General features: G+C 34.2%; 2 protein-coding genes and 1 long non-coding RNA gene across 4 annotated transcripts; 1 reads left to right on the plus strand and 2 right to left on the minus strand.

The window, feature by feature from the left end:
- Positions 1 to 63: 63 nt before the first annotated feature.
- Positions 64 to 1,571, minus strand: LOC111299434 (zinc finger protein CONSTANS-LIKE 4-like). The gene is made up of 2 exons (XM_022894620.2): positions 770 to 1,571; positions 64 to 677 (listed from the first exon to the last, which is right to left on the minus strand). The coding sequence occupies exons 1-2, from the start codon at positions 1,457 to 1,459 to the stop codon at positions 360 to 362; spliced, it is 1,008 nt and encodes a 335-aa protein (XP_022750355.1). The 5' UTR covers positions 1,460 to 1,571; the 3' UTR covers positions 64 to 359.
- Positions 1,572 to 2,717: 1,146 nt separating this feature from the next.
- LOC111299435 (ADP-ribosylation factor 3) lies at positions 2,718 to 6,142 on the minus strand. The gene is made up of 8 exons (XM_022894621.2): positions 5,897 to 6,142; positions 5,760 to 5,798; positions 5,574 to 5,636; positions 5,075 to 5,093; positions 4,517 to 4,628; positions 4,363 to 4,410; positions 4,086 to 4,216; positions 2,718 to 3,511 (listed from the first exon to the last, which is right to left on the minus strand). Exons 1-8 carry the CDS (start codon positions 5,997 to 5,999, stop codon positions 3,478 to 3,480), a joined length of 549 nt encoding a protein of 182 aa, XP_022750356.1. The 5' UTR covers positions 6,000 to 6,142; the 3' UTR covers positions 2,718 to 3,477.
- Positions 6,143 to 9,264: 3,122 nt separating this feature from the next.
- On the plus strand, positions 9,265 to 10,904 carry LOC111300454 (uncharacterized). 2 transcript variants are annotated; one of them, XR_002691429.2, is made up of 3 exons: positions 9,494 to 9,847; positions 9,955 to 10,519; positions 10,678 to 10,904. It is a non-coding gene; the product is annotated as an uncharacterized LOC111300454 (long non-coding RNA). The 2 variants fall into 2 exon arrangements; XR_016329813.1 differs by having other exon boundaries at positions 9,265 to 9,847; positions 9,955 to 10,904.
- The last annotated feature ends 339 nt before the right edge of the window (positions 10,905 to 11,243 follow it).

Genomic DNA, 11,243 nt, shown 5'->3' on the forward strand with positions numbered 1-11,243 from the left:
ATCATTACCATACAGTCTATGTTAGAGTAATTTTTGTTTAAACCAATAGAAGGCAAGAGGAAAAGAAAGAGAAACACTGATTACTACGACTACTACTACATAAAAACTTGTACAAAATCAATGGTCCAGATTCCATTGTTAGTTGGATTACAACACCTTCTTCTTCATCACCTACTTATATACAGCAAAAGCAATTTCAAAAGCTGCGATAAAAACACAGTAATTAAAAACGCAAATCCTTCCCCCCAAAAAACCTCAGGACAAAAGCAAAAGCATTTGAGAATTAAAACCCCAAAATTTAACATAAAAATATAACTACACCACAAGGGATGATGAGGTGGGGAATGGAGAGGTTAACTCTAAAACGAAGGGACGACTCCGAATCCGTACATGTTACTATGATCGGCTTCAACTTGGATGTCAGTGCGCTTCGCGAACCTGCCTTTAATCCTAGGCCGCATCTCTGCGTAAGCTTTTCTGGAGGCGTAGCGGATCGTCTTCTGGAATTTTCTGTTCTTTCTCTTCTCTCTGTACCTCAGCACCCTCGCTTCTCTGTCAGCTGCTGAAAGCTGCACCGTCTGCTGCGTTGGCTCCGCCCCTCTACCGCACGGGTTTGATATGTCCGTCATCGCACTACCATCTGGCACCACCCCAACATCCAACGATGACGATGAAACCTGCAAATCAAAAGCAAAAGTTCGAACTTTAATTAAATAAATAACAATTTTAATACTTGGTAATAGTTATATTTTCAAGGTGCTTTTCTTACACTGTGGCTATAACAGCGAGGGTTGTAGGCATAAGCGAAGGGTTTGGATACGGTGAAGTCCAAGTCGAAGCAGTGATCGTTAACCAGCGGAGCTTGGGCGCTCTTGCTTTGGACAGGGACCACACCGTCAGTTCCAGAACTGTTCTGCTCCTGCGCTTCCATTTTCGGATCCACAGGCCCATAATCCAGATCCAGATACGGATCCATGCCCGAGAACACGTAATGGCCCGTGTTCACGTCCGGGCTCTCCACAGCCTTATGGTTAGGGTTGGGAAGCAGCCACGAGGCCGCCTCCGCTTCCTCCCTGCTGACGTCAGCGTCTCCATCCAAGTCGGAGAAGTAACGCTCGTCCAGAAAGTTGACGGCTCCATTGGGCTTGACGGCTGGGACTGAGTTAACGGATTCGTAGAAGGGGGTCACGGGGACGCGCTCGTGTCGGCGAGCGAGAGGGTTCGCGGAGTGGATGTCTCGGTCGCAGGTGACGCAGAGAGCCGCCGCATCGGCCTTGCAGGTGACGTGAGCCGGCGCTTGCTCGCAGACTTCACACACACAAACCCGAGCGTGACGCGACGCAAGCTTGTTGGCCGCATGGATTTTGGAGTCACAGTTGGAGCAGAGAAAGGCTGAGTCTGCCCGGCAGAAGAGAGTGGCCGTCGCTGATTTGCAGGAGTCACACAACTTGGACGCCATTTCCACAACTCAGTTTGGAAAAATGTATTTTCTCTTTCTTTCTCTCTCCGTGTCAGTAAGTTGAGTTGGGTTCCCCTTGGTTGTATATTTTTGGTGCGTGAAGAAGCCAAGCGAAGAAGAGAGAAGGGAGTTGGGTTTATTAGCTAAGTTGGCGATGACAACGCGTGTCTATCTAGTGGGCCAGTGAAGATCTAGGACATGGCCAATGGAAGGGAAACACGTGGAAGAGGCTTAGCCGAAATTAAGGGATTTTATTACGGGTTTCAAATTGGAGGGCCGAAGGGAGAGAGTTGTCCATTTCAATTGAAGCGAAGTGGAGCCCACTCGAGAATGGATCTTATTTGGCCGTAAACAATAAGGGAGAGAGTGCATGAAAAGAACAGTAGTGGGAGTGGGGGCCCGCTTGACATTCAAGTTGTGGGAGGGATCTGCCTGTGAGCTGTGACTCTCGGCCTTAGCCTTTTGGATTGGATATGGGGCGTTGGCCTACGGCAATTTGCAAATGTGACTTGTAAGAAGAAGATTTATAACAAAATGTCTTTTTTCTTTGCAAAAGCGACAACTCAGATAGGCATAAATCACCCTGCACTATTACTTGGTTTGGATTTTAAAACTGTGGTTAGCATAACTTTTCACAACAATTAAATTTTTATCAGATGCGCGTTTCAATCCAAATCCATCCTTAATTTATTAAAAACTTTTAAATAAATGGGGCTTATGAGTCATAAATAAGAAAGAAAAAAGTATGAATAATAGGAAATATGTGCTACTATATGATAAAAATGTCTATTGATTGTGCGACCAACTTGCATAAACAGACAGCTCTAGTTACTTGTAAAACAACTCCTCACGCACCAATTCTTGGGGAATTTTATTGCTTGTGTGTGTTCATTAATGACTGCCCTGAGTGAGCCTACATCAACCGTTATCTATAATCCCATATGCACTGTCTTATTAAAATGGCCGCTCATCAAATTTTCAACTTCTTTTACACTTTTAATTTCATTTTATCGAACTAGAATTTGTGTTTCTTACGTGGTCGGCGCTCCTAACCAAATAAATTTTGGATTACAATTATTAGAATAAATAAAATGAAAAAGCCACGTTTAAAATCACCAAGAAGAAAAGAGAAAGACAAAAGCACCGCCCAGCAACCATCCTTAATTGTCCCAATCAAATTCAATTGATTAATCATTATTATTTACATAAGAAAAATAAATAAATAAATAAATAAACAATGATGGTTTGTTAATAAAACTGAAGAGAAAAATTCCCTCTAGCATGGAGCAACTGGTCATAAAGTAAATTATAATACAGAAAAATAATAAAAAAGAAGAAAAAGAAAGAGGGAGTCATCTTTCTAACCTACAACTTACTGTAGAGGAGTTATACACCCTATTGTAGAGGTGTTATATCATGCAGATGTCATGAAACGCAGTTTTTGTCATCTTTCTAACCTACACCTTACCGTAGAGGTGTCATATCATGCAGAGGTCATGAAACGTAATTTTTTTTTTTTTTTCCTATTCCAACTTTTCGTGAGTTTGACTTTTATATTTTGTTAGTTCAAAAGGCAATCCTTCCCTCACGTTGGCTAACTCTACTACAATCCTCACCTTCTCTTTTCACTTTTCAGTGATTATTCTCGCTTCTGCCGCAGATGATGAATGCACAAGAGGCAAGACTCAACCTCCTGTGCATTAACTTTAAATCTGATCAACTGCAATTAAGATACAGAGCATAGCCCATCAGTGTAGTAATCAAGCTTTCCACGACCAGAGGAGAGGCCTAGTTCTGATCAAGTAAACAAGTCTTTTTTCCAAACCAAATTTAGAACCATCTATCAATCAAAATTCTATTAAATTCAAATTGTACACCTCGACCTGTAATAAAATACCATGAGGAAATGAAGCTAAATCCCATGCCAACTATTACTAGTCAGTCAATGGTGGTAACACTGATTAGCTCAGGATCAGGTACATTTAGTAAACCTTGATCTGAAATTTTCTCTGAAAAAATTAGCCACCTCCTGACTTGAGAGCATTACATAACCTGCAAAACAATTTACGATTTTAAATGGAGCCTCTATTGTCTCTATAAGACTTTAGCAATAAGCTAATACTACCAGTAACATAAAAGGGCTGCCGTGCATGTCGCCCAGAGGAAAATTATACTGCTATTTCTTATCAAAAGAGAAGTTTTTAGTTTTAAATGAAATGATACACATCCATTTTAACATCTAATTTGATGGACCATCTCTGAAATCTTTGATCTAGATTATTGTTCATGTCGTTTTTTAATTCCTGCAAGTTTTCCTAGTTCTTGCAATTATTTCTAGGAAGTTCAGGCAAGGCTTACAGAACTCTAAATCAGCAATGCCCACAACACTATCATAACAAGGGGAAAGAAAAGCATGAAACTATATTAAAGTCAATGCTTCTACTCTACAATAGTTCCTATGAAAGCCTACATCCCAACATAAACTATGTCTGATACAAAACAACTCCTGTGACTAGAGACAAGACTGGAGATAAACCTCGTACAAGGCAACACAACCTGTTAAAACCAAAATATTGATATAGTTACATGCCAAATGTCAAGTATGTTAATAACAAACTATTCTTACCAGTCCAAGCCCTCAAAGAGACCTTCACCCTTTATTGCACAAGTTTTAAAAATTGCCCATTGACGATTTTTTATTTTGTGCAATTCCAAAGCCTCAGTCACAGCAGCAGCATCAAGTGCACCAGGCAGATCCTATTCATTTAGAACAATGAGTTTAAAATTGTAAATTTGAAAAATCAAGGTTTTGGGAATCTTGTACTGTTCACAGAGTAATACTTTACAAAAAGCCAAAATTTCCAGATTTGGATAGTGAACTATAGAGGAGATATAGTGTTCACCTGCTTGTTTGCAAAAATTAAGGCTATTGCACCTTTCAGTTCATCCTCCTGCCCAAGAGTTTAATGGTATAATCAGCATTCTAAATTACGCATTAAAAGGAATTAATTAAGATTTGGAGGGAAACATGACTAGCCAGTCTAGCTGTAAGAATACCTCCAAAATGGCATGAAATTCTTCTTTGGCTATTCCAATTCTATCAGTGTCACTTGAATCAACAACATAAATTATTGCTTGTGTATTTGGGAAATAGCATCTCCAGTATGGCCTGTAAAAAATGCAGATGCCCCAAAAGATAAGTGGAAAAGGAGCATTGAAAGGGGGAGAAGTTAATTAGCATGCTAGTCGCATCACAAACAGCAAATTGCACCATCACAACACTAAAATGATCCACAAAGAATGCAAAATGGAAATAAAAGATTCCATTGACCAAAACAGCAGCTCCTTCCTGAGGAAACGGAACATAACATGATGAATCTTCTTTCATTTAACCTCATTGTTTCAGTTAAAGAAAAGCACAGGAAAGAAGAAACCACAATATACCAGCATATAAGAAAGAAGTATAGACAGGGAGCAAAGTGGCTTGGAGGTTACATCTCCATCAATTACAGGACATAGACAGTTAAAGCTACTTTTACACAGCAATTGAAAATCTTATCTATATCAAATGCATTTGGATGTTTCCTACAGAAAATGAAGCTAAAAGATAGTTACCTGATGCTTGTCTGGCCGCCTGTTAAAAAAGAAGAGTACATTTAATTAAATCAACAAATTGGTTTTACTGAACAGGAAAAATAAGCAAAGAACTAGAGCAAACTACCTAAATTACTGGCACATATGAAAGGTGATAAATAAATGGTTATAAGAAGCTCATCCTGATAAGCAAAACAGAGCTACATGTGTAAACTCAACACTAGAGACACTTTCTTGGTAAATTCATCAAGTTACAAACATGAAGAGTGAAAAATTTCAGCTGATATAATCTATATTATTTGAACTGCAACAGGTCAACAACAGTTTCCAATTCCCAAATGCTTTGTGCCAATGCAAGATAGGCTGAGTAGGCCAACTAGATAACTATAGGATCAAACTGAATGTTCACGGTTCAATTGTAAGTACTTAAAGGCAGCTTTGCTCAAGCTTGTGTGCTGATTCCTATAACTGCTAAAAAGGAGAACAATTTATTAGTTCGCACATCAGCTGATTAACTTACCCAAATCCCATACTTGGAACTTGATGTTGTTGTATTCTACAGTTTCTACATTAAACCCAATCGCTGCAAACATGCAAAAGAAAGAATTTGCATAGAAGCCATCAGTTCTTTTATTTAATAATTAAAAAAAAAAAAAACAATTCTGAAAACCCAAAACAAGAAGAATTGAAGGAGTAGCTGACGCACTTGGAATTGTAGAGACTACCTCACCCATCTGAAGCCGATCTGATGGAAGACAACCAAAATAATAAATAAATTACCCAATAAATAACACCCACAAATAAAAATAAAAATAGAAAGATAAACGATGTGCATGTGGTTACAGAGAATAGTAGTTTTGCCAGCATTGTCGAGGCCAAGGACGAGAATTCGAGCTTCTGTGTTACCAAACAGAGAGGAGAACATCCGAGTAAAAAGAATGCCCATTTTTTGTTGCTGTTGATTCCTTTAGCAATTACTAGTAATTACTAAACTAATTAGCCTTCAGTAGCAGCAAAATCATCCAAAAAAAATCGCTAGTCCTATCAATTAGCTCAGCCTCTCACTATTGTTACAGTCAGCGACTGGATGCTTCATTGTGGGAAATAAATAAAAAAAAGACCCAATAAAGAGTATTTTAGTGTAGTGGTATTTACAGAGGGTATAAATAATCACGAGCTATTTAAATTCGATTTAAATAATCGATTTAAATTTGAATTTAAATAATTTAATTTATAAATTAAATCGGATTTAAATAGTTTTATATTTAATTCAATTAGTTAGTGAGTATAATTAAGTTTTTATATTTAAAAATATTTTAATTAATAAAATATTTTAAATTTAAATTCGAGCATAAATAATTAAATTTTTATCGAATATAAAAATTAAATTTTATTTTTATATGTTAATCAAGCTCAATTGAGTAAGCTCAAATAACTTAATTTTTATTTTAAATCAAACTCGAACTAAAAAAATAAAACTCGATCAAATAGTTTTGAGCTTTAAATTTTAAATCGAGTTCAAACTCAAATTTAATATTATATAAACTTAAACTCGATTGATTATACTTTTAATATTTATTATCCCCAAAATCATTCTATAGTTTTCTTTTATTATTAATAAATTTATTTATCTTAATTTGGTTTAGGATTTAAACATAAATTATCTCTTTTACATTAAATAAAATTTGTAGACTTTGGCAGGAGATTAAAAAAATAACATATATTTTTTAAAATAATTAAAAATAATATATATCAATTTTTAAATTCACCTGTGAAATTAAAAAAAAAAAAATCATTGTCATTACATCAAAAACCAACTTAAAAAAATTAACATAGCAAAATAGTAATTTTGATACCAATGAGAAGCTTTTGCTAAAGTGTATCATTAGGATTTAATACTGTCTCTTTCAACTAAAACAAATAACAATACCTAATAAAATGATAAGTTGAAGTTGCAAATTTCACCAAGGAAAAAAAATGTGCAAGCTATTTAATCTACTGTTCAAAAGCAATAAACATTAATATATTGCAAAAGGAAAATAGAGGTAAGGCAGAAGCTATCAAGGATTGGAAAATAAACATATAATAACTCGAAAGTTAATTGATGAAAAATAGCTGATTCCAGCTTTCCATAATTATTTTTTGGACATTTTTTTATCGGAGCCGATGGACATATTTAGGGTAAAAAAAAAAAAAAACTGCCTTAAATTAAGTATTTCGTTTCCATCTTCTATCCCATATTGCAACAGCAAGTATCGTCATCGATGCATCCCCCGTTGATACTTTCACCGTACTTCTCAACGCAGCTTTGCACGCATGCTTCATGCGAGCAGTTGGTAAGATGGATTGGAGAATTCTTGCATGGTTCAGCCGATTCACCTGTTTTAATTTCCAATCCAAGAAAAAAAATAATACACAACAATGAGCTCAGGAAAAGAGTAAATGAAAGGGAAATTAAAGAATATTCATTAATCATTACCATTACCATTAACAGGTGATAGGATGAGGAAAAACACTAGTAGGAGAGGGAGATATGAACCCTTCATGTTGCCAAACGTTGGTATCTGCCACCTTCACTGTCTGGTTCAACACCTCGTGCATTTATAGCAAAGACAGATTAATGTTGTCCTGTATAAAACTAATAATAATAGTAATGCAAGCTGTCATTTTTGCAGGTTTATGTGATGTCCAACTTTGTATGAATCATCAACATTTGTAATCACCCTAAATACAATGAAAGAAAGCTCATCACATTTACTCCTAACATTCAATTTGGCAGTAGACAGATAAATGCTGATTAGACTACTGGCGGTTAAAATATATATATATATATATATATATTTTTACCTTTTAGGGTCTTCTATTGAAAATTTATCAAATGATAAAAATTTTTTTAAATTTTTCAATAAAAGCACGTGTAATGTATCGATCTAAAAATTCAATGGTTAAATGTAAAATATTTAAAAATTACAATAAAATAAAAAATTATTATCAATTATTTTAAATTATGATTAATCATTCAAAAAATTTATTTTTTTGATAAAATAATAAAACAAGTTTAAAATTTTATTAAAAAGATTATTTTAATTTGATAAAATAATATCAAATTCGAAAGTCGATTACCTGTAGTGAAAGATTAATATTTTTATAATGCTCATAAATTGATATCAATTAATCATTCATTATTTTTTGTGTTAGATAAAATGATTTCGATTTAAAATTTAATAATAATTTTCTTTTTTTTAAAAAAAAAAAAAGTAACTTTAATAAAGTTTTTTATTTAAGAATATCAAAGAAATCTTTAAATTAAAGAATTACTTACAAATTCTTCAATATTTAGACATAATTTGAAATAACTCTTTTCATTTAAGATTTATCACAATATTCTTTTTAAAATAATAAAATAACACTTTTTGTAAATGATAATCATTGATAACTCTCAAACATTTAAATAGAGTATCAATAATTATATTTTATAAAATATTATTTTAATTTTATTTATTCAAAACTAAAAATTATGAGAAAAAACTTTTATGTAGCAAAAATCAAATATAATTAATATTAAATATCCATAACTAAAGTAAACATATATATATATATATATTATAAATGAAGATATTAATTTAAAAAATGAAACATATATAAATGATGATCAAATATGAATTTAATAATCGAGTTTTTAAACATAAAGAGATTATTTGGACTCTCTAATATTTAGGTAAAATTTAGGTACGATTTTTTAAAATCTCATATTATTATTTTTTATTATTATATTATTGTAATCATGGTTTTAACAAAACAAATTTTTTTTTTTGAAAATGAAAATATATGAAAATTTTTTAAAAAATAAAATTTTTTAAACACCATAACATTTAGGTAGTATTCAAAAATAAATTACTTGATAAAAGGTTTTTACGCAAATGTTTATAAAATTAAAACTAGTTTAGGGTTTTAGGTAGATTTAGGTTTCAATTTTAAGAATTTATGAATTTTTCTAAAAGTATCATAGGTGGACTTTTTAGGTAAGCTCATTTTTATAATTCTTTTAAAATAAAATTTTTTAAATGCTTATATATTATATATATATTTATTGCTTTCTTTAAAATTATTATTATTATTATTATTTTATTTTTGACTTAAATTAAAAGAAAACAAATATTAAAAAAATGTAACAAATGTAAATAAAACTAAGTGAAGAAATCATACTAGACTTGATTTTGGACTAAAATCCAAACAAAGCAATTCAATGGCCCAAGAAAAGCTATTGGACTCTATCACAATTAGGCCATAGACCGGGCCTCATGGAGCTAACTGGTTGGGTCTGGAGGAGCCAGTCACGGGTCGAGTCAGACAGGTTGTTGGTAACAAAAAATGGGGTCAACTTGACCCGTTTGACTTCTCTTTTTTTTGGGGGGGGGGGTACTATAAATGTCAAGTTTTTTAGCAGCCTTCTTTTTTACTTCCTTTCTAAAAAATAACCATCCCCATCTTCTTAAAAAACCAGAGCCCCTTACAAATTCCAATTCCTGACGAAGGAGTCAGCAGTGGCCATTACCAAACAAACTCTTTCGACTTCAAAATTTCGGTTCCAAACTCCTTTTTGATTCCTCATCACGGATCCAACGCTCGTTTTTCACAATCTACCTCTATATTTTTAGATCTGAACTTGAAATCCAAAGCTTCGAATTGCCTTTTAACCGCCACCACTGTTTGATCTTTCTGATTTTTTAGTATGTTTCTACTCCGTCTTCGATCTCCATCTTCAACGATTCAGATCATCCCATGGTGTCCCAGGTAGTCGAGAGCTGCCTTATACGCTGCCATCCTTTTCTCTTTCTTTTTACATTTTTTCTTTTTTCTTTTTTTTGGTACCGCCGAATCTAACCTTTTTTCTTTTTCAGGGAGTTGCACAGCACTAGGTCGAGGACTGTGATTTTTTTTTTTTTTTTGGATTTGTTGCTTTTTGTTTTTTGGCGAATTTTGGCCTTTCAGGGGCTGAAGGGTCTTTTAGTAGCTTAGGCCTTTAGTTTCTTTCTCTCTCTCTCTCTTTTTTTTTTTTTTTTGTCTAAGGCTGTGGAGTGCTGTTGAAGGTTTCGATTTGGTTGAAATGGTGGTTTGGGGATGGTGAGGTTTGGTGCGTGGTGGCGAGGGTGTAACGTCTGGGTAAGGAGTGCAGAGGCTGGTCTATGAGAGAGGCTGGAGCGATCGCTTGTGGGTGAAGGGTGCGGGCGCCAAGACGTGGGGGCTTACGCTAGGTGGTTCTAGGATGCAGGTTTGGCTGGGTACGTGCACATGGGGGTTTGGAGGTGGCGGGCCGAGGGGTGTCTGGGTGTATTGATGGGGCCTCTAGGGAGCTGGGTGTAAGGGTCTAGCAGGAATGCTTGTAGGCGCGGTACTGGTTGTGTCAAGGCCTTTGGTGCAGCTGAGGCTGGGATAGTTTGTGAAGGCTAAAGCTTTTTGGGAAAGGTTGGTAATGCGAGTGTTTAGAGCTTTAGGAGCTTTCCAAGGCTATAACAATGAGGGTGCTGAATGGGGCTCGGTGCCTGGATGTTTTTTATGATGGTGCCCCCCCTCTCTTACTATTCTTGGTTTTTTTATCTTTGAAAATTTTTGTTGCCTTGCAGGAAAAACTAGCTGGGGACTTAGCCCCTTGTGGCTTGGAGTGGGCAGAGAATGGGGAGTGTATGGCATTGGCTTGGCGCGCAGGTCTGAATGGAGCAGAAGAGGTCTTTGACATTGCCGGCCACAACCCTTTGTTTAATTATATTTTTCTGCTTCCTTTTTAATTTTGTAATTAATTTTTATTTATAGTTATTTATAATTTGATTAATTAGTTAATTATTTATAATCATATTTTTTTTACAATTATCTAGTTGATTAAATTAATTATAAATGATAATAATAAAATAAAATTAAAAACAACTAATTTGAAATAAGTTCGAATAAATTTGATTTAACGTTTAAATCAATTAAAAAATACAAATTTAGCTCGAAAAGAAAAAATTTCGTTTAAATTGATTTAAATAAATTCAAATTAACTTGAACAAAATTAAGCGTCTATAGTTTTTTTTTTTGTATATTATTAAAAATCAAGAATAGGGTAAAGTTATAGATAACAATTTTGTTTCGAACGATTTAGAATTTTTCAAAATTTTTTTTTCTTTTTTTCCTTGATTTTTTGTTTTTGGTT

This window comes from Durio zibethinus, chromosome 18 (assembly GCF_047325235.1).
Source record: "Durio zibethinus cultivar Kanyao isolate XHJ-2024 chromosome 18, ASM4732523v1, whole genome shotgun sequence".
NCBI lineage: Eukaryota > Viridiplantae > Streptophyta > Magnoliopsida > Malvales > Malvaceae > Durio > Durio zibethinus.